At 39.9% G+C, this 23,852-nt stretch overlaps 1 protein-coding gene across 4 annotated transcripts in view; it reads left to right on the top strand.

Moving 5' to 3' along the window:
• The window catches only part of CYSLTR2 (cysteinyl leukotriene receptor 2), a 48,996-nt gene that overhangs the window by 12,889 nt on the left and 12,255 nt on the right, over positions 1–23,852 (top strand). For 2 of the 4 annotated variants that reach the window (XM_015121083.3, XM_028837168.2), the window contains exons 2-3: positions 20,898–20,987; positions 23,124–23,196. Coding sequence is in view for 2 of the 4 variants with exons in the window: in XM_028837168.2 (XP_028693001.2) it covers positions 23,180–23,196 (17 nt within the window). In the remaining 2 variants the exon portion in view is untranslated. The remainder of the gene's footprint in view (positions 1–20,897; positions 20,988–23,123; positions 23,197–23,852) is intronic. The other 2 variants (XM_028837169.2, XM_015121084.3) reach the window with 1 other exon arrangement.

Here is a 23,852-nt window from a genome sequence, read left to right on the forward strand (position 1 = left end):
GTCAAAGATCAGATGGTTTTAGATGTGTGGTGTTATTTCTGAGGCCTATGTTCTGTTCCATTGGTCTATACATCTGTCTTGGTACCAGTACTGTGCTCTTTTGCTTACTGTAGCCTTGTAGTATAGTTTGAAGTCAGGTAGTGTGATGCCTCCAGCTTCGTTCTTTTTGTTTAGGATTCTCTTGGCTACATGGGCTCTTTTATGGCTCCATCTGAAATTTAAAGTAGTTTTTTCTAACTATTTGAAGAAAGTCAATGGGACTTGATGGGAATAGCATTGAATGTATAAATTACTTTAGGCAGAATGGCCATTTTCATGATATTAATTCTTCCTATCCATGAGCATGAAATGTTCTTCCATTTGTTTGTATCCTTTCTTATTTCCTTGAGCAGTGGTTTGTAGTTCTTCTTGAGAAGGTTCTTCACATCCCTTGTAAGTTGTATTCCTAGGTATCTTATTCTCTTTGTAGCAATTGTGAATGGGAATTCACTCATGATTTGGCTCTCTGTCTATTATTTGGGTATAGGAATGCTTGTAATTTTTGCACATTGATTTGTTTCCTAAGACTTTGCTAAAGTTGCTTATCAGCTTAAGGAGTTTTTGGCTGAGATTATGGGGTTTTGTAAATATACAATCATGTCATCTGCAAACAGAAACAATTTGATTTCCTCTCTTCCTATTTGAATACACTTTATTTCTTTCTCTTGCCTGATTGCCCTGGTCAGAACTTCCAATATTGTGTTGAATAGGAGTGGTGAGAGAGGGCATCCTTGTCTTGTGTGTATTTTCAAAGGGAATGCTTCCAGCTTTTGCCCATTCAGTATGGCATTGGCTGTGAGTTTGTCATAAATAACGCTTATTATTTTGAGATATGTTCCTTCAACATCTAGTTTATTGAGTGTTTTTAGCATGAAAGGATGTTGAATTTTTCTGCATCTATTGAAATATTCATGTGGTTTTTGTCATTGGTTCTGTTTATGTGATGAATTATGTTTATTGATTTGCATAAATTGAACCAGCCTTGTATTCCAGGGGTGAAGCCAACTTGATCGTGGTGAATAAGCTTTTTAATGTGCTGCTGAAGTTGGTTTGCCAGTGTTTTATTGAGGATTTTCACATCGATGTTCATCAGGGATATCGGCCTGAAATTTTCTTATTTTGTTGTATCTCTGCCAGGTTTTAGTATCAAGATGTTGCTGGACTCATAAAATGAGTTAGGGAGGAGTCCCTCTTTTTCTATCCTTTGAAATAGTTTCAGAAGGAATGGTACCAGCTCCTCTTTGTACCTCTGGTAGAATTCAGCTGTGAATCCATCTAGTCCTGGGCTTTTGATTTTTATTGGTAGGCTATTAATTATACTGCCTCAGTTTCAGAACTTGTTATTCATCTATTCAGGGATTCCACTTCTTCCTGGTTTAGTCTTGGAAGGGTGTATGTGTCCAGGAATTTATCCATTTCTTCTAGATTTTCTAGTTTATTTGCACAGAGGTTTTTATAATATTCTCTGATTGTAGTTTGTATTTCTGTGGGATGAGTGGTGATATCCTCTTTATCATTTTTTATTGTGTCTATTTGATTCTTCTCTTTTTTCTTCTTTATTTGTTTGCCTAGCAATCAATCTATTTTGTTAATCTTTTCACAAAAAACGGTTTTTGAATTCATTGATTTTTTGAAGGGTTTTTCATGTCTCTATCTCTTTCAGTTCTGCTCTGATCTTAGTTATTTATTGTTTTCTGCTAGCTTTTGAATTTGTTTGCTCTTGCTTCTCTAGTTTTTATAAATGTGATGTTAGGATTTCGATTTTAGGTCTTTCCTGCTTTCTCCTATGGGCATTTAGTGCTATAAATTTCCTTCTAAACACTGCTTTAGCTGTGTCCCAGAGGTTCTGGTACATTGTGTCTTTGTTCTCATTGGTTTCAAAGAATTTCTTTATTTCTGCCTTAATTTCATTATTTACCCAATAGTCATTTAGGAGCAGATTGTTCAGTTTCCATGTAGTGGTGTGGTTTTGAGTGAGTTTTTGTTTTTTGTTTTTTGGGGTTTTTTTTGACAGAGTCTTGCTCTGTCACTCAGGCTGGAGTGTAGTGGCACAATTGCGGCTCACTGCAAGCTCTGTCTCCTGGGTTCATGCCATTCTCCTGCCTCAGCCTCCCAAGTAGATGGGACTACAGGCGCCTGCCACCACACCTGGCTAATTTTTTGTATTTTTAGTACAGGCGGGATTTCACTGTGTTAGCCAGGATGGTCTCGATCTTCTGACCTCGTGATCTGCCCACCTTAGCCTCCCAAAGTGCTGGAATTACAGGCGTGAGCCACCGCACCCAGTCTTGAGTGAGTTTCTTAATCCTGAGTTCTAGTTAGATTGCCCTGTGGTCTGAGAGACAGTTTGTTATGTTTTCTGTTCTTTTGCATTTGCTGAGGAGTGTTTTACTTCTAATTATGTGGTCAATTTTAGAATAAGTGCAATGTGGTGCTGAGAAGAATGTCTATTCTGTTGATTTGGGGTGGAGAGTTCTGTAGATGTCTATTAGGTCCACTTGGTCCAGAGCTGAGTTCAAGTCCTGAATATCCTTGTTAATTTTCTGTCTCATTGATCTGTCAAATATTGACAGTGGGGTGTTAAAGTGTCCCACTATTATTGTGTGGGAGTCTAAGTCTCTTTGTAGGCCTCTAAGAACTTGCTTTATGAATCCGGGTGCTCCTGTATTGGGTGCATGTATATTTAGGATAGTTAGCTATTCTTGTTGCATTGATCGCTTTATCATTATGTGATTCCCTTCTTTTCTTTTTTGATCTTTGTTGATTTAAAGTCTGTTTTATCAGAGACTAGGATTGCAACCCCTGCTTTTTTTTTTTTTTGCTTTCCATTTGCTTGTTAAATATTCTTTCATCCCTTTATTTTGAGCCTATGTGTGTCTTTCATGTGGAATTGGTTACCTGAATACAGTACACCAATGGGTTTTGACTCTTTATCCAATTTGCTAGTCTTTGTCTTTTAATTGGGGCATTTAGCCCATTTACATTTAAGGTTAATATTGTTATGTGTGAATTGATCCTGTTATTATGATGCCAGCTGGTTATTTTGCACATTAGTTGATGCAGTTTCTTTACAGTGTCGATGGTCTTTACATTTTGGTATGTTTTTGCAGTGGCTGGTACTGGTTTTTCTTTTCCATATTTAGTGCTTCCTTTGGAGCTCTTGTAAGGCAGGCCTGGTGGTGACAAAATCCCTCACCATTTACTTGTCTGTAAAGGATTTTATTTCTCCTTCACTTATGAAGCTTAGTTTGGCTGCCTATGAAATTCTGGGTTGAAAATTCTTTTCTTTAAGAATGTTGAATATTGGCCCCCACTCTCTTCTGGCTTGTAGAGATTCTGCAGAGAGATCAGCTGTTAGTCTGATGGGTTTCCCTTTGTGGGTAACCCGACCCTTCTCTCTAACTGCCCTTAACATTTTTTCCTTCATTTCAACCTTGGTGAATCTGATGATTATATGTCTTGGGGTTGCCCTTATTGAGGAGTATCTTAGTGGTGTTCTCTGTAATTCCTGAATTTGAATGTTGGCCTGTCTTGCTAGGTTAGGGAAGTTCTCTTGGATAATATCTGGAAGTGTGTTTTCCAACTTAGATCTATTCTCCCTGTCACTTTCAGGTACACCAATCAGACGTAGGTTTGGTCTTTTCATATAGTCCCATATTTGGAGGCTTTGTTTGTTCCTTTTCATTCTCTTTTCTTTAATCTTGTCTTCATGCTTTATTTCATTAAATTGATCTTCAATCTCTGATATCCTTTCTTCCATTTGATCAATTTGGCTATTGATACTTGTGTATGCTTCATAAAGTTCTCATGCTATGTTTTTCAACTCCATCAGGTTATTTATGTTCTTCTCTAAACTGGTTATTCTAGTTATCAATCCCTGTAACCTTTTATCAAGGTTCTTAGCTTCCTTGCATTGGGCTAGAACATGATCCTTTAGCTAGGAGGAGTTTATTATTACCCACCTTCTGAAGCCTACTTCTGTCAATTTGTCAAACCCATTCACTATCCAGTTTTGTTCCCTTGTTGGTGAGGAGCTGTGATCCTTTGGAGGGAAGAGTCATTGTGGTTTTTGGAATTTTTGATATTTTTGCACTGGTTTTTCCTTATCTTCATGGATTTATGTACCTTTGATCTTTGATGCTGATAACCTTTGGATGGGATTTTTGTGTGGGTGTCCTTTTTGTTGATGTTGATGTTATTACTTTCTGTTTATTAGTTTTCCTTCTAACAGAGGAGTTTGCTGGAGGTTGACTCCAGACCTGTTTGCCTGGATATCACCAGCAGAGGCTGCAGAACAACAAAGATTGCTGCCTGCTCCTTCCTCTGGAAGCCTTGTCTCAGAGGGGCACCTGCCAGATGCCAGCCAGAGCTCTACTGTATGAGGTGTCTGTTGACCCCTGCTGGGAGGTGTCTCCCAGTCAGGAAGCATGGGGTTCAGGGACCCACAGGATTCAGGGGCCCACATGAGGAGGCAGTCTGTCCCTTAGCAGAGCTCAAGTGCTGTCCTGAAAGATCCGCCCCTCTCTTCAGAGCCGGCATTCAGGAATTTTTAAGTCTGTTGAAGCTGTGCCCACAGCCGCCCCTTCCCCCAGGTGCTCTGTCCCAGGGAGATGGAAGCTTTATCTATGAGTCCCTGACTGGGGCTTCTGCCTTTCCTTCAGAGATGCCCTGCCCAGTGATGAGGAATCTAGAGAGGCAGTCTGACTACAGCAACTTTGATGTGCTGTAGTGGGCTCTGCCGAGTTGGAACTTCCTGGCAGCTTTGTTTACACTGTGAGGGGAAAACCACCTACCCAAGCCTCAGTAATGGCAGATACCCCTCTCCCACCAAGCTCAGGCATCTCAGGTCGACTTCAGACTGCTGCTGTGCTGGCAGCAAGAACTCAAGCCAGTGGATCTTAGCTTGCTGGGCTCTGTGGGGGTGGCATCTGCTGAGAAAGACCACTTGGCTCCCTGGCTTTAGCCCCCTTTCCAGAGGAGTGAATGGTTCTGTCTAGCTGGTTTTCCAGGTGCCACCAAGGTACAGGAAAAAAAAACTCCTGCAGCTAGCTCAGTGTCTGCCCAAACAGCAGCCAAGTTTTGTGCTTGAAAACCAGGGCCCTGGTGGTATAGGCACCTGAGGGATTCTCCTGGTCTGCAGGTTGCAAAAACCATGGAAAAAGCATAGTATCTGGGCTAGATAGCATCATCCCCCATGGCATAGTCCCTCAAGGCTTCCCTTGGCTAGGGGAGGGAGTTCCCCAACCCCTTGCACTTCCCAGGTGAGGTGATGCCCCACTCTGCTTCTGCTTGCCCTCCATGAGCTGTGCCCACTGTCTAACCAGTCCCAGTGAGATGAGTTGGGTACCTCAGTTGGAAATGCAGAAATCACCCACTTTCTGCATTGATCTCACTGGGAGCTGCAGACCGGAACTCTCCCTATTCAGCCATCTTGCCAGTCACCCTATCCTCATTTTATAGATAAGCTTCCCTCAAAGAAGTTAAGTAATTTGTTCTATCCAAGGTTACCTAGTTAGAAAAGGCAGACCAGAACCCAGCCTCTATGCTCTTTCTGCCATCTGTTCCCTTATTATACAGCTCCACTAGTTGGTGCTGACTCTCATATATGAGAATACAGATATGATTGGGATCAAGTAGTGGAAAGTCTTATATTTGTGGTTGAGGAATTTCCATTTGGTCTGATAGGCAATTACACTCTCCAAGTGAAATGAAAGTCGCATTTTAATTGGTAACATCTAGCAATGGTATACGGATTTTACTAGTTAAATCTCTACAAACAGATGATGCTATGGTTTCTAGGCATCAGCTAAAAAGTCTGAGGTTAGGATGGTGATATTGTACATATAGAGTAGGGATAAAGTATAAGAAATATGATATAAAAACAATGGAGATAACTTAGCCAATTGATTGTGAAGTATAAAAGAGAGAAGAATTAAAGAAAACATCCCAATAGTGGCTACCAACTGAGTGAGATCAGTTTGAGGAGATGGATAAATTCAGATAGAGTTTGAGGTAGAGGCAGAATCTCCAAATAAGACTATTCTGTAGGCAACTAAAAATATTGGAACTACAGCTCAAGTTAGAATTTAGGAAAAGCCATTTGAGTTCTCCTAGTCCCAGATTTTTTTCTTTACTTGTAAAATAGGGATAAAAATGCCAATTTAGCCTGTCTCAAGGATAGCCAGTGGAGCAAATGAGATATCTGAAAAGAAAATTCTTTGCAAACTATAAAACAAAAATATGGGCTGTCAAAAGGCATATCTGGGAGGCAGAGGCAAAGAAACAGTACAAAGTTTCCATGGTGGGTAAATCCTTTGAGGAAATATAGACAGAGGTGAGCCAAGGACAAAGATGGGGCTCCAGTGGGTGTCCACAATAGGGTAAAGATGAAATGACTGGGGGTCAGAAGGGTGAGCAGTCAGGAAATGGAAAACCATGAGGCCTCAGGGCTACAGAAGTCAGATGAGTGGAGGTTTCAAAGATGTGAGAATTGAAGTCTACAGAGTGACTGAAAAAGGAGTTTGAGAAAAGACCAGTAGAACTGGCTGCTGAGCAGGGACAAATGATCTTAATCTTAGTCATGTAAAATTCTGAGGAGGGTCTCCTCTGAGGTGGAGGGCATGGGGCAGGGAAGGCGTATTGCTGTAGATTAGGAAGAAGATAATCACAAAGAAACAACACCAGAGTCCTCTGGTTCAGGGTGTCTAGGTGCAAAACAACAAGAAGAAATGGTACAGAATTTCAGTTGGTCACAGAGTTTGGTAGGAGGAATCACTAGCATTTGGTGCTCAGAGAGCAAAGGTTACACAGCTACAGAGTGGGAAGGTTGAGTCAAGCCTGGTCTCCTGGATTTCTGGTAGACTCTACATTCTACCACACTATGGCTCAGGTGTATGATGTTCAGAGAGGAGGAGAGATGAACAGAGGAAGAAACTGAAGTTACATGAGAAAGATGCACTGCCAGTAAGAGTCACGGTGACCCAGGGAGAAGAAGTACACATCCTCCCTCCCTGACTCAAAGTCTTTCTCCAGCAACAAACCTTTTGCAGTAACTGCAGAACTCAAAGGCATCCTCTCTCCTTCCTGAGGTCACTGTCTCAACTGCTGCTTTTTTTTTTTAATTAGCTTCCTGCCTTCAGCTTTCTACACAACCCCTCTGATCACTGATAACTTTCCTGTTACTGAATCACCTGGTACTTTTTTTTTTTTTTTTTTTTTGAGACAGAGTCTCACTCTATCACCCAGGCTGGAGGGCAGTGGCGCAATCTCGGCTCACTGCTGCAACCTCCGCCTTCAGGGTTCAAGTTATTCTTGTGCCTCAGCCTCCTGAGTATCTGGGATTTATAGGCAAGCACCACCACATTTCTCCATACCAAGGAATTGGGATTTCATCCTGAGGGCAGTGAGAGCCTCTGAAAGGTGAAGAGCAGATCTGTGTTCTAGAGAGGTGACACTGGCAGCAGATGAGGACAGTTTGGTGGAGGCAAGCCCAAGTACAGAGAGGGTAGTTTTTGTATTTTTAGTAGAGATGAAGTTTCGCCATGTTGGCAAGGCTGGTCTTGAACTCCTGGCCTCAAGTGATCTGCCCACCTCGGCCTCCCAGAGTGCTGGGATTACAGGCACGAGCCACCACACTGGGTCCACCTGTTACTTTTTATTCCCATTGAACACTCACTTCTCCTTAAAGGAGTCTTTTTCTCAGCCTTCTTGGCATTGTGTTCTTGTATCATTTGGCCAGTCTTTGTATCATTTGGCCAGACTCTCCTTGTATCATTTGGCCAGTCTTTCTCAATCATCGTTCCAGCCTCTTCTCTCTGCCTGTCCCTTAATTGTTGGTGTTCCCCAAGGTTCAATCCTCCTTCGTTCTCACACCCCCCTGTGTGAGCCTCTCCACTCCTCTGGCTTCAGTTACCATCAAGTGCTGACAGCCTTACGTTTATCAGGTTCAGGTTCACCTAGTTCCTCCTCCCCAGCTATATAGAGCAACAGGATAGCTCCATTTGCCTATTTCTTGAATGCCTCAAATCCAAAATGCCCCAAATTAAACTCCCCATTTCTTCAGCCCAATCAGCATTTTCTCCATAGGTTCCTTTTATTCATGAAAGGCACCACTTCCTTCCCCTAATACCTGAGATGAACCTTGACTTCCCTTTTCCCTGACCTTCTATATTTAGTCCACCCACAGTCTGGTCAGTTCTCACTCCTTTATAGCTCTCAGTCCCCTCCAGGTCTGTGCAGCCTCTCTGTCCTGCACCATCACAAGAGCACCCCTACTCACCTCTCTGTACTTGGGCTTGCCTCTCAAACTGTCCTCATCTGCTGCCAGCGTCACCTCTCTAAAGTGCAGGTCTGCTCTCCACCTTTCAGAGGCTCTCACTGCCCTCAGGATGAAACCCCAATGCCTTGGTATAGAGAAAGGCCCCGCAGGAACCGCTCTCTGCCCACCCATCCTCCTTGCATGCCTCACCTAGTCTCCACTATATTACTTACACTTCCCCAACTTGCCATGTGCTCTCAACTTCGGGCCTTTGTACATCGTTTTCCACTGCCCAAAGTCCCTGTCCCTCTCTCCTTAGTCAATTCGTCTCCCTCAGAACCTTAAAAAATCACCCCCCCCATTCCCCAAGGCTGGTGTGGTCCCTCCCCTGCATTCTCATAGCACTCTTGAGGTTTCTATCTGTGGGTCCTTCTTCCTCATAGAGCTTTGTCCTGTTGACTTGTTTGACCCAGTCACCACTCCACAGGTTCCTTTTGGTCCGAGATCATGTTTTCTTTACTGTCATATACACAGGGCTGAATATATGTGGTGCAGAGAAGCAGGACAGTGTTTTGATTGAGCAGACAACTGGATTCAAGCCACATCCTACCACTAACTTGCAAGGGAATTTGGGCACACAAGTTATTCCATGCCTGTGCACTTTGGTCTTCTCATCTATAAAATGATCAAATCAGAGTACTTAGAGCTATTATCAAGTAAGAGTAGCAAGGATTGTTTGAGGACTAATTGAGTTAGTAACATAAGGAGCATGGCAGAGTGCCCGGCACAGAGTAACAGAGTACAACTCGCTGTTGCTGCCCCTTGTTGGATGAAGGAGCATCTGTGGCTTGAGGTGGGGTGGGCTGATAAAGAAAATGCCTTTCCCCAGAGCCCTTGGGCAGGTTTGACCAAGACAGATAGCTTGAAGTGAGGAGTCTTGAGGGTAGCAATCAGAAAGTCAAGAACCTCGATGCCAGTTTACCAGAAGGGTTTCCAATGTGGGAGTTACAGATGGCAGAGACAGTGGGCAAACAGTATACTCAGAAGGTCACTGAGTAGCAACTAGGGAGGCTTCCGCATGGCAGGTCTACCAGTTTTCCCCCTCTGTCTCAGGGCTGCTCTACACAGAAGCCTATCATTATTTCCTTGTTAAGATGATGCAAAGTGCACCAACCTCTGTTCTCCAGGTTATTTGCACTGTAGCAATTTGCCACAAGGTCAGGGTAGCTCGTTGTCTAATTGCACACTGCTTGTGGCTATTCTGGGTTTGTTTGTGTCAATGCATCTTCAGACTCCGCGGGCAGGACACAGATTCAAATCTGGGAACCAAAGGTGAGCAAACCCATCTGCTCATAGTCAGTGTTGACGGAGAGGGGTTAGTGGGGGAGGAGTCTGTGCCAATATCTAATGATCCCATAAGAATGTATCAAAAGATACATTTTTCTAAGTATAAATAAAAATAACATCTGTGAGATCCGGAACAGTTGCAGCTTTGCTATCACTGTGACAACATTCTAAGCATCGACGTAAGCTATTCACCCTCATCAGACTTTAACTGGTCACGCAGCATGTTTGGTTTTCTTCCTAACTCAAATATGGAATCTCCATCTGCTGCTGCTGCTCCCTGTCTCTTTTTTGTTGTTTAATTACCAGCAAAGCTGCAGGAGATGAAGTCTTAATTCTGTCTTTGTTCTGAATCCCCTTTCAGTACAGTAAGCTGTGCACATGCTTACTCCTTTCCCATTAAGGCCGTGGAAATTATGCTGCCAAATTATTTCCCAGTTTCCCTTGAATTTACCTCTTCATATATTTCTCAGCTTCCTGTCACATACTTCATTGGTCTGGCTAATTTTTACAGTCACATCTAGCAGACAATTTTCTTTTCTTTTCTTTCTTTTTTCTTTTTCTTTCTTTCTTTTTTTTTTTCAGTCTAGTGAAATGTTGCAGTGTGGTGTAGTCAAATGTATTTTATATTGGCAGGAAAGTACAATCAAAATATTTTAAAGGTTTCTCAAGAGACAGTGTTGAGCTAAATGGAATTTGGAATGTGGGCTGGCCCTGCTTTTTGCTGGTAGCCTTTAGCTACATGAGGTTTCTAGGAAGGATGTTTGTGTATTTTTTTTTTTTTCGTTTAGCTTTCTGGGGAATAAGATGCTCTTAGTATCAACGCCTCTGGCTTCTGTGATTATACTCTCCCTACAATTGCGGCTGTTTGACAACCATCTGTCACTCTTGTTTCCCATTCCCATCCAGCCCACTGTGGGGCCTAGAACCAACCCCAACCTCAAGCAGAGGAACTGAAACAATTCTAGAACTCAGTGTTGCCCTTGGTGTTGCTCTGATCTTGATCTTGTGCCTCAATTCTAACATTAAACTTCTCTTTTGTTCCTGAGATGTTGTTCCCAGTTCATCAGGGGAAATGGACCCTTGTTTTGGCATTCTTGGTCTGAGTCTCTGCGCTCAAGGCTTTATCTAACTCAGAACTCGGGACTCAGGGCCCACCTGCACTAGCCATGCCTCCTCCTAAGTCTGAAGTTCTCTCCTTGCACTGTGGCCTGGTAGTAAGGGCCTTGCTGCTTACAAACGGACTTCCCCAATGAAGTCTGCCTTCCTCCCCAGTTGCTTAAGAAGTCCTTATTGCTGGGGTCTGTTTTTGGTCTACCTGCTCCCCTCAAATCCTTGGTGGATGACCAATTACTGTTGTTTTGGTGACCTCTTGTCTGTGGTCATGCCTGCTGGATTTCATGTCCTGCCTTTGACAAGGAACTGACCCCAGCATCTGTATCTTACAGTGTCCCTGAGGGCCTGCTATATTCCAGCAAGGGAGAAGTCCAGGGCTTGGTCCTGCCTGTCTTGAGCTGCCCTTTTCACTGCAATTCACAGCCCTATTGATCTTGAGATAGAACAAGTGGTGGTCTTCATGGTCAAAGAGTTAAATCAAAGCTTTCAAATACTTTTTCAGCCCCTTCTCTAACTTCTTAAACTGTAAGGTTTCCCTAAGATTCTAACAGAATCTTGGCTCTAAAGTCAGGTTCTTTAAGACTAAAGTAGGTTCTATATGGCCATGTGGATGGACAAGAATGTCCTTTTCAATAAAAAGCCATTTGTAATGAAATCTTTATGTAAAAATTCCTCTGACTGATTCCATATCAGTCTTAGTTCTCATGCCTTGTCTCCTTGTCCCCTAGGCTCTGTGTGTTAACTCTGGTTCTAGTGCCCTGCCCATCCAGAGCTGAAACGTAATTATGCCGTTAATCCGGCTCCACATTGTCTTTATTGACCTGGTTTGGGCAAGCTGCCTGTACCACTTCTAGTATTCCAACGGAGTACCTTCTGATTGTGCATTTAGTCCTGCTGTCCTGGCCCTGCCAACTGACAGAAAGTATAATTCACTGTAAGATTGAGTTAAGACACTATCTCCAAGCTTCTAGTTTTGTTGTATTCACTTTCCTGAGTCAGGCTGACAGAGTTCCAGCCTCTATGTGACTATTTCCCTGAATTATATATGCCACCCTGACCTGTCTCCTGAGCTCTAAAGTATGTGGTCTCCATTCCAGCTAATGGCCTCACCATTCACCTTACAATCTAAGCTAGGAACCTCAGACTTGCTGTTGAGATACATCAAAACAAAAGAGCCATTATCCATGTAATCAGAACTAAGGCCCCAGCAGTCAACTCAGAAATAGGATTGGATGCTTAGCTCTGCACATGAGAAATTGCATCATATCAGTTCTCAAGAAATCAGCTTACACCCATAGAACTCATAGGGAACTACACCCACAGAACTAATAGGGAACTAATTTTTTTTAACTTTTATTATAGATTCAGGGGTACATGTGCAGGTTTGTTATATAGGTATATTCGTGTCACAGGGATTTCTTGTATGGATTATTTTGTCACTCAAGTACCTAGCTTAGTACCCAATAACTATTTTTTCTGATATTCTCCCTTCTCCCCCATCCAGATCTCAAGTAGATCCCAGCGTTTGTTGTTCTTCTCTTTGTGTCCATCTGTTCTCATAATTTAGCTCCCACTTATAAGTGAGAACTTGTGGTATTTGGTTTTCTCTTCCTACGTAAGTTTGCTAAGGATGATGGCCCCCAGCTCCATCCATGTTCCTGCGAAGGACAAGATCTCGTTCTTTTTTATGGCTATATAGTATTCTATGGTGTATATGTACCACATTTTCTTTATCCAGTCTACCATTGATGGACACGTAGGTTGATTCCATGTCTTTGCTATTGTGAATAGTGCCGCAATGAACATGTGCGTGCATGTGTCTTTATGATAGAATGATTTATATTCCTTTGGGCATATACCCAGTAGTGGAATTGCTGGGTCAAATGGTAGTTCTGTTTTTAGCTCTTTGAAGAATCCTCAGACAACTTTCCACAATGTCTGAACTAATTTACACTCTCACAAATAGTGTTTAAGCATTTTCTTTTTTCTGCAACCTCTCCAGCATCTGTTTTCTTTGACTTTTTAATCATAGCCATTCTGACTGGTGTGAAATGTTATCTCATTGTGTTTTTGATTTGCATTTATCTAATGATCAGTGATATTGAGCTTTTTTTCATATGCTTATTGGCCACATGTATAATATGTCTTCTTTTTTAAAAGTTTCTGTTCATGTCCTTTGTCTACTTTTTAATGGAGTTTTCTTTCTTATAGGTTGGTTTAAGTTCTTTATAAATGCTGGATATTAGACCTTTGTCAGATGCATAGTTTGCAAAAATTTTCTCCAATTCGTAGGTTGTCTGTTACTCTGTTGAGTTTCTTTTGCTGTGCAGAAGCTTTTAAGTTTAATTACATCCCATTTATCAATTTTTGCTTTTGTTGTAATTGCTTTTGGCATCTTCATCATGAAATCTTTGCCAGACAGGGAACTAATTTTTAACCCAGAATTCTGTTTGGTAAATTTAGAATGGGGATTATAATGGGGTATCCAACTTTCCTTTTATTGCATTCTTACAGTTCACAATCCATAGTCACTTTTTAAAAACATTTATTTTACAGAGAGTCTCACTCTGTCATCCAGACTAGAGTACAGTGGCATGATCATAACTCACTGCAACCTCAAACTCCTGGGCTCAAGCAATCCTCTTGCCTCAGCCTCCTGAGTAGCCAGGACAATAGGTACACAATACCATGCCTGGCTAACTTTTAAAAATTACTTTTTGTAGAGATCTCACTATGTTGACCAGGCTGATCTTGAACTCTGGGCCTCAAGTGATCCTCCCACCTTGGCCTCCCAAAATGTTGGGATGACAGGTCCATAGTCCCTCTTCCAGAGAAACTTCCCTGAGCAGATGAGTTATCAGAGGGTTCCATGGAAGAAACAGGCTTTGAGTAAAGGAGTGGAGTAATCTTGAGAGATTCTCATTATGAGCATGTCAGAATAATCAGAGTAATCCGTGTTTCTATAGAGAGATGGCATCAACTCTCACATTCACATAAGGTGTAAAAAGTAAACTCCTCTTGATGTCTTTCTAGCAAGCATCAAGAGGAGTTTACTTGTTATACCTTATGTGAATGTGAGAGTTGATGCCATCAACTCATCCTTGGTAGCTAATGAGAAGACAGGTGTTGAAGTTAGATCATCCCTACATTCATTCACAAAGTTGGAACAATGAGGGAGCACTTAGTGCCAAGTACCCTGAGAAGCACACACTGTCTCTCTACCTCTCATATAATACAACAACTCTATGAAATAGATCTTACATATCCTTGTTGTGGTTGAGTTATGCACTCGCAAACGGTATGTCCAAGTCCTAACCCCAGGTACCTGTGAAAGTGGCCTTATTTGGAAATAAGGTCTTTGCAGATGTAATGTTAAGATGAAGTCATACTGAATATGGTGGACCCTAAGTCCAATATGACTGGTGTCCTTATAAGAAAAGGAAACGACACAGAGACACAGAGAAAAGACAATGTGAAGAGACACAAGGAAAATGCCAATAATGACAGAGTCAAGAGATTGGAATCACATGTCTGTTAGGCAAGAAATACCAAGGATTGCTGGTAACCACCCGAAGCTAGAAGAGACAAGGATGGATTCTTCCCCAGAGCCTTCTAAGGAAGCACAGCCCTGCTGTATTAGTACACTGTCACACTGCTATAAAGAAAGACCTGAGACTGGGTAATTTATAAAGAAAAGAGGCTTTAATGGGCTCATGGTTACATAGGCTATACAAGAAGCATGGCCGCTTCTGCTTCTGGGGAGGCCTCGGGGAACTTTAACTCCTGGCGTAAGATGAAGCAGGAGCCGTTGTCTTACATGGCAGGAGCAGGAGGAAGAGAGAAGGGGGAGGTGCTACACACTTTTTTTTTTTTTTTTTTTTTTGAGACGGAGTCACCCAGGCTAGAGTGCAGTGGCCAGATCTCGGCTCGCTGCAAGCTCTGCCTCCCGGGTTTACGCCATTCTCCTGCCTCAGCCTCCCAAGTAGCTGGGACTACAGGCGCCCGCCACCTCGCCCGGCTAGTTTTTTTGTATTTTTTAGTAGAGACGGGGTTTCACCGTGTTATGGTCTCGATCTCCTGACCTCGTGATCCGCCCGTCTTGGCCTCCCAAAGTGCTGGGATTACAGGCTTGAGCCACTGCGCCCGGCTGGTGCTACACACTTTTAAACACTCACGAGAACTCACTCACTATCACGAGAACAGCACCGAGGGGATGGTGCTAAACCAATCATGTGAAATTGTTCCCATGATCCAATTACCTCCCACCAGGCCTCACCTCCAACACTGGAGATTACAATGGAACATAAGATTTGGGTGAACACAGATCCAAACCATATCCCCTGCTGACACCTTGATTACAGACTTCTGGCCTCCAGAATTGTGTGAGAGAGAATAAATTTCTGTTGTTTTAAGCTACCCTGTTTGTGATACTTTGTTAAGATAGCCCTAGGAAACTAGTACAAACTCCATTTTCCAAATGAAGTAAGGTATGCTCGGAAATGCTGCTTTACCCAATTGCAATTTCTTAGAGCTCCCTGACTGCAAACTCTTGAACCACATGCTCCTTTACTCCCTTGCTGTTTGATCTAGCCTATTAGGTGCTGGTTCCCTTTCTCTTCTGTTAACATCATATTCTAGATAAATGACAACATCTTCAAGATAAATTACATAACAACATCAGCATTCTCCCAAGTCTGATTGTACAGAACATTAGTTCTATGAGATGTTAGACTGTTAGCATGCAAAAAGAAAAAAGTTTTCAAGGTTAAAAAAAAGAGACAGCGAAATTCTGTGTAAATCAGGCTTTTTTGTTTGTTTTTTTTCTGTAGGACCTCATAGAAACTTCAAAATGTACTGTGAATCTCTAAAAGGGGCATATTAGAGCTTGCCGTGTTTCTCAGGCTGATTTGACCAAGAAAGTCTTTTCTTTACAGAGCATCTCGTGGATTCGTGTTTAGTGGGAGATACTGTGGGAAGTGCTAACTTGAAGGATTAATAACTCTTCTCTTTTCTTTCTTTGACATCATTTACATGCCAACCATGTTTTTTGAGTATTATCTTCACATAGATGTCTAAAGAAGAATTGAAAAATATTCTTGCTGCATCAGAAATATGTTGACAAACCACCTTTTGGGATAGGTTAAATTAACTACTGCTTTACCATACCTCCTTTATTCTTTAGATCATTATATGGATTCTCAGGGTCAAGGTCTTCTAGTCAAAGGCCATTAGGGACATGGCTGTCGTTAACAAAATTGGGTTCATGGACTTCTTGTATCCAGAGAAAATGTACACCATTGGAAACTGCGGTGTCTCAGGAAAGGTTGTTAGTCAGGAATTATACTATAAGATTTGTGCTCATGTTAGGTAATTTGAGGATAATATTCCAGGAAGTAGGGCTTTGCAGAAGCAAATGTGGTTTTTAGTTCTTCTAACAGACTCTGAAAACAGGGACCCAGATTATCGTACCCAAGCAATGAAAATATGTCCCCCCAAATTTGTGTGTTCTTTTCTAGATGTCCAATAGGCTTTCCTCCCACAGTCATGGCTGCTCCATAGTATTTATACATGTGCAGCAAGAAGTGGTTAGCACAAATTTCTCTTTAGCTAGCTAAGAAGAGATTTAAGGCTACGTGATAATCCATGACAACTCTGCCTTACAAATTTAAATTTAAACCTAGGCTTCCAGAGCAGAAGTAGTATAATTTATGACTTTTTTTCAGGCTCAGAGACAAGTTTTAGGTGATACTTTCCAGCTGTAGCTGTCATTGCTTGTATAGTGTCATTTTTAAGTGTCAACTTGACTGGATTAAGGAATACCTGAATAACTTGTAAAGCATGACTTTTGCGTATGTCTGTGAGGGTGTTTCCAGAGGAGATTATTGTGTGAATCAGTGGACTGTGTGGGGAACCTCTGCTCTCAATCGGTGGGCACTGTCTAATTGGCTTGGGGCCAGAATAGAGCAAAAAATAAGAGAAAGGGATTTGCTCTCTTGCTCCTGGAGCTGGGACATTCTTCTCCTTCTGCCCTTAGACATTAGAACTCCAGGCTCTCTGGCCTTAGGACTCCAGGACTTTCACCAGTGGGTCCCCGGGTTCTCAGGCCTTCAAACTCAGCCTGAGAATTACACCTGGTTCTGAGGCCAACTGAAGCATGCTGTTAGCATTCCAGGGTCTCTAGCTTGCAGATTGCCTGTTGTGGGACTTCTTAGCCTCCATAATTGTGTGAGCCAATTCCCCTAATAAATCTCCTCTCATCTAAATATCTATCTGTCTATCTATCTATCTATCTATCTATCTATCTATCTATCTATTATGTATCTACCAATTATCTATCATCTGTCAATCATCTATCAATCATCTATTATCTATCGATTATCAATTACCCATCATCTATCAAATATCTATCATGTATCTATCATCTATCAGTTATCTATAATCTATCATTTATCTATCAATCATCTATTATCTATCGACTATCTATCAATTATCTATCATCTATCTATCATCTATAATTCTATAATATCCTATTGGTTCTGTCTGTCTGAAGAACCCTGACCAAAACACATAGTATGCAACACAAGAATGCAGCCCTCTGAAGAGTTATCTCAAGTGGACTGTGCTTGAGTTTTTTTGAGATTTCTTTGCATTCTTTTTAGGGAAACAACATCCACTGGAGGGGTGGTAGTTTTAAACAACTGAAATTCTCTAACAATTTTCCTGAATACACAGGAAAGTTAGTGTGTGGCAGGTGACCGTAAGCCTTATGTCCACATAAGAAGGACTGTCCTGGTGAAGCAGAAACTGTATTAATATTGGCAATTTAAAAATCGTTAATTACAACAGGAATTCACCATTTTCTTTATTTGGTCGTGGTGGAGGCAGTGTCACTAGAGATGGGAAAATTCCTTCAGTGAAGTCAAACAAGTCCTGCTAAGCAGGCTGGAGTGTCTCTGAAGTAACTATTTTTACCCAGGATAGGCCCAATCTTTGTTCTCACTCCTCAAGGATTAGAGTTTGTTGATAGACTTGTAAGGACCTCAGCAGATGTATTTTTCCGGAGTGCAGTGGTGCAATCATGGCTCACTGTAGCCTCGACTTCCTGAGTTCAAGCAATCCTCCTGCCTCAGCTTCCCAAGTATCTGAGACTTCTTCTATTTTATAGGTGTTCTTGTAGTGTTAGGAGACCTCTTCTTCTTCTTCTTTTTTTTTTTTTTTGGTTATACTTTAAGTTATGGGATACATGTGCAGAATGTGCAGGTTTGTTACATAGGTATGCAAGGGCCATGGTGGTTTGCTACACCCAACAAACCGTCATGTACATTAGGTATTTCTTCTAATGCTATCTGTCCTCTAGCTGCCCACCTGCCAATAGGCCCTGGTGTGTGATATTCCCCTCCCTGTGTCCATGTGTTCTCATTGTTCAACTCCCACTTGTAAGTGAGAACCTATGGTGTTTCCTTTTCTGTTCCTGTGTCAGTTTGCTGAGAATGATGGTTTCCAGCTTTATCCACGTCCCTGCAAAGGACATGAACTCATCCTTTTTTATGGCTGCATAGTATTCCATGGTGTATATGTGTCGCATTTTCTTTATCCAGTCTATCATTGATGGACATTTGGGTTGGTTCCAAGTCTTTGCTATTTTGAGTAGTGCTGCAATAAACATACTTGTGAATATGTCTTTATAGTGCAATGATTTATAATCCCTTGGGTATATACCCAGTGATGGGATTGCTGGGTCAAAAGGTATTTCTGGTTCTAAATACTTGAGGAATCACCACACTGCCTTCCACAATGGCTGAACTAATTTACATTCCCACCAACAGTGTAAAAGCATTCCTATTTCTCCACGTCCTCTCCAGCATCTGTTGTTTCCTGACTTTTTAATGATTGCCATTCTAACTGGCATGAGATGGTACCTCACTGTGGTTTTGATTTACATTTTTCTAATGACCAGTGATGATGGGCTTTTCTTCATATGTTTGTTGGCCACATAAATGTCTTCTTTTGAGAAGTGTCTGTTCGTATCCTTTGCCCACTTTTGATGGGGTTGTTTGCTTATTCTCGTAAATTTGTTTAAGTTCCTTGTAGATTCTGGATATTAGCCCTTTGTCAGATGGATAAATTGCAAAAATTTTCTCCCATTCTGTAGGTTGCCTGTTCACTCTGATGATAGTTTCTTTTGCTGTGCAGAAGCTCTTTAGTTTAATTAGATCTCATTTGTCAATTTTGGCTTTTATTGCCATTGCTTTTGTGTTTCAGTAATGAAGTCGTTGTCCATGCCTATGTCCTGAATGGTATTGCCTAGGTTTTCTTCTAGGGTTTTTATTATTTTACGTTTTATGTTTAAGTCTTTAACCTATCTTGAGTTAATTTTTGCATAATGTGTAAGGAAGGAGTCCAGGTTCAGTTTTCTGTATATGGCTAGCCAGTTTCCCCAGCACCATTTATTAAATAGGGAATCCTTTCCCCATTTCTTGTTTTTGTCAGGTTGTCAAAGATCAGATGGTTGCAGATGTGTGGTGTTATTTCTGCAGCCTTGGTTCTGTTCCATTGGTCTATATATCTGTTTTGGTACCAGTACCACACTGTTTTGGTTACTGTAGCCTTGTAGTATAGTTTGAAGTAAGATAGCATGATGCCTCCAGCTTTGTTCTTTTTGCTTAGGATTGTCTTGGCTATATGGCCTCTTTTTTGGTTCCATATGAAATTTAAAGTAGTTTTTTTTCTAATTCTGTGAAGAAACTCAATGGTAGCTAGATGGGGATAGCATTGAATGTATAAATTACTTTAGGCAGTGTGGCCATTTTCGTGATATTGATTCTTCCTATCCATGAACATGGAATGTTTTTCCATTTGTTTGTGTCCTCTCTTATTTCCTTAAGCAGTGGTTTGTAGTTCTCCTTGAAGAGTTCCTTCATATCCCTTGTAAGTTGTTTTCCTAGGTATTTTATTCTCTTTGTAACAATTGTGAATGGGAGTTCACTCATGAATTAGTTCTCTTCTTGTCTATTATTGGTGTATAGGAATGCATGTAATTTTTGCACATTGATTTTGTATCCTGAGACTTTGCTGAAGTTGTTTGCTGAAGGAGGTTTTAGGCTGAGATTATGGGGTTTTGTAAATATACAATCATGTCATCTGCAAACAGAGACAATTTGACTTCCTCTTTTCCTATTCGAATATGCTTTATTTCTTTCTCTTGCCTGATTGCCCTGGCCAGAACTTCCAATGCTATGTTGAATAGGAGTGGTGAGAGAGGGCATCCTTGTCTTCTGTGTATTTTCAAAGCGAATGCTTCCAGCTTTTGCCCATTCAGTATGATATTGGCTGTGGTTTTGTCATAAATAGCTCTTATTATTTTGAAATTATGTTTCATCAATATCTAGTTTATTGAGAGTTTTTAGCATAAAAGGGTGTTGAATTATGTCAAAGGCCTTTTCTGCATCTATTGAGATAATCATGTGATTTTTGTCATTGGTTCTGTTTCTGTGGTGGATTACATTTATTGATTTGTGTGTGTTGAACCAACCTTGCATCCCAGGGATGAAGCCAACTGGATTGTAGTGTATAAGCTTTTTGATGTGCTGCTGGATTAAGTTTGCCAGTATTTTATTGAGGATTTTTACACTGATGCTCATCAGGGAAATTGGCCTGAAATTTTCTTTTTTTTTTTTTTTGTTATGTCTCTGTCAGGTTTTGGCATCAGGATGATGCTGGCCTCATAAAATGAGTTAGAGAGGAGTCCCTCTTTTTCTATTATTTGGAATAGGTTCAGAAGAAATAGTACCAGCTCCTCTTTGTACCTCTGGTAGAATTCGGCTGTGAATCCATCTGCTCCTGGGCTTTTTTTTTTTGGTTGGTAGGTTATTAATTACTGCCTCAATTTCAGAACTTGTTATTGGAGACCTCTTCTTTTTCAATGCATTTTGAATTCAGGACTAATCCCAAATCAAATGCCAATATCAGTGTATAAGTATTCCTTTTTCTTTTGTCAGCTTGCAGGTCTGAATGAGGGCAATTTACTTTGTCATCTGAACTTATTTAAGTCTAGCTTTACCTAGACTTGCTATCACAAAGTCAGTGACAGCATATCCTACTAGTCAATTTTTACTTTTTGTTCGTTTGTTTGTTTTTTCAGTCTGAACCAACAACAAGCAAAGTTAAATTATGGATATCCAAGGGAGTCTATAGAAGGTCCATGCAAGGTATGGAGAGTTCCTCAACAGAGGTAATCAATCATCAGCTTCTTTTTCTACAGATGAAGGAGAGAGGGTCACTGGGTTTAGAGTGTTACAGTGATGAACAGTGATATTTGAAGGGAAACCAACAATTTCCTCAGAGATTAAGTGACTAGCTGAAAAATCTTGAGTTATATCTATCAATAAAACAGGGGAATTATTAGGTTTAGTGTAGACCCTAGAACTAGTTTGACTGAGTCACTCCAGCTTCCACAAGCTTTGCTGCAGCTGCTAGAACTCTTAGACAAGACAATTATGCTGTGACTACTGGAGCTAATGAAAGACTGAAATAAATAATAGATTTTTGATGAGTCCCATGTCATTGAGTCAAAGCCCCTAGTGTTTTTTCAGACTTCTCATGACAAAAAAGTAAAGTGGGGTTGCTAATTGAGAATCTTGGAAAAAGATATTTTGATACACAGTTATTACAGTAATCTTTGTGCTTAAACATAAGCATTCTTTTTTTAACTCAAAAAAGGGTACAGTCCTTAAAAGATATTTATATTAGCATATTTTACTTAAATATAATTAACTTAGAAAAAATAAAAATATTTTTATCAGCTTTTATTAGTAAGTTTGGTAAATAAAAGAGCTCTCATAATAATTTTAAATTAATTTAAATTCAAAGGATATTTGAAAATTTAATTATTCCCATCGTCTTTCCTTTCATAGAATGACAAAACAAATCTTGTGTTACCTAATAGCCATTACAGTAAAACCAAAGATAGTGTAGGCACAAAAGACATATTAATAGCTTGATTATTCTGAATTTGGGGCCTGAATTTTGGAAGGAATCAAGAATAGTTGTTCCAGGAGGCAAGATGTAAGTCATAAGTATCTAGGGTCCATAAATAATAGACGACATTGTAAAAACACATAGCAATTAACTATAGTCATTAGAAACAACATTTTATTAAAGCAAGGAGTCTTTTTAAAAATGATTTAAAAGTGTCAAAAAGCACTGAAAGTTAACAGAATATTTTATTAACAAAAAGAAATATTTACTAATATGGGCATAGCATAACTTAATTTTTGTATATTAAAAAGACTCCAATTCTAACTTTACTCTTTTTATACATCATTCATGTAACATTCTACAGTAGAGAATTTATTAATGTGCCTTTACATGTATACATTTAGGCATACACAGATATGTAAATATACAAATAGATAATACGCTTTAAATTTTACATTTTAACTATAGTTTTAAAATTAAATCTATTAGATAAAATAATATATATGTCAAAATAAAATTTACTCTCTGAATAAATGGTTTCAACTTTCCTAATAAACAGAAAATCAGCAGGATATTTATTATCCTGTATACATATTTGTGTTTCTCTGTATTAAGCATTTATATTAATTATCATCTTTAACCAAAGTAATCAACTTTCCTTTTCTTTAGGCACAAAAGAAAAAGGAGAGAAAACATAACTTACTTAGATATTTTTTTGGTCTACTAGTATTTATTGCATACAATTTAAACAGTTTCAATATGTAAATATATGATGTCATTCAAAGGAATTTGCATATTTTGTTAATCTATTGTCATTTTAAGAAGTAAAGGTAATTGTATTTAATGACTAGTGTTTTTATGTTTCTTATTTAGAAATTGTCTAGGCATCCAAAGGATTATTATCAATTAACCATTTGTCTAAGTCCTTAAAGTTTGTTAAGGATCAGGAAATTACAATTTTAGTTAACAAATGAAATCTTATGATTTGTAGCATTGTAAGAATTTTATAAAAATTATAAAGGCATTTATTATTATCATTCACTTTAGTTTAATACAATTTTATATATATTAAACTAAAATTCTAAATTTAGACAAGTTATAGAAATAGTGGAATCTTGTTGAACTCATACAACCAATGTAGAAAATTCAGTTTAATAAAAAAAATTTAACTCAGGCCTTGTAGAAACCAAAATATTGCAGTGACACTAGTTTTTGTATTAAAGTAATTTTTTGAAGACTCTGAATCATGTCAAACATGTAATCTTTTAACTTATATATAATGCCTGTTCTTCTTTTCTCATAATTATAATAAAGGCTACTATGTAAATATACTGTTAGTGTCCACAGAAAGAAATGCAGTTTAATAACATTTTTTCCCTTTTTTTTTCAGACATTTTGACTATTTATCTGAACTAGATATCCCTTGAATGTGCACACAAAAAGTGAATGGCTCATTTGATAAGGTAAAGATTAATTTCTGAAGAGGGGGAAAAGAGAAAGAGAGGAGGGGGAATAGAGGGAAAAAAGAAAGTAAAGGGAATCTGCTGCAGATGAATATGAAATCAACACCCAAAAAAAGGCTAATTATGTTCCCTCTGAAAAGAGAGGGAGGAAGGCTTTTATGTGAAAGAATAGATTTTTAAATTAAAAAAGAGTGACATTAAAATTGGTTTAAGCCCTTGGCGATTTTATCAATTAACCAGCACTTATTAATTCCTAAAGTATGGAAATAAAAGAAGGGGCTATCACCAACTTTGAACAAAAGAATTACTGTTAGTCAAACAGAACAATCTTCTCTTGAAGATTTCTTCACTTTTCTAAAGTGCCTCTAAAGTAAACCATCGTGTTTGTATTCAAAGTTCCTCAGCGTGGCCATTGCGATTCCAGATTGTCCTTGGTGAAACTGTGCCCGCTGTAGAGATAAACATGCATGTTTGTGTTACAGTGCGGAAATCTGAAAGAAACAGGTATCTGGAAGAAGTGCAGTTTTAGATTGAGTGGAGCCCGTCAGATGTGAACTTGTCTGACCTTGATTCTCCGATCTTGAGTCTCCAGAATTTGGGCAAAAGTCAATTGTCTACAATGAGGGCTGAGAAACGAAAAAAAGATAAGACAGAGG

This window comes from Macaca mulatta, chromosome 17 (assembly GCF_049350105.2).
Source record: "Macaca mulatta isolate MMU2019108-1 chromosome 17, T2T-MMU8v2.0, whole genome shotgun sequence".
Classification (NCBI taxonomy): Eukaryota; Metazoa; Chordata; class Mammalia; order Primates; family Cercopithecidae; genus Macaca; species Macaca mulatta.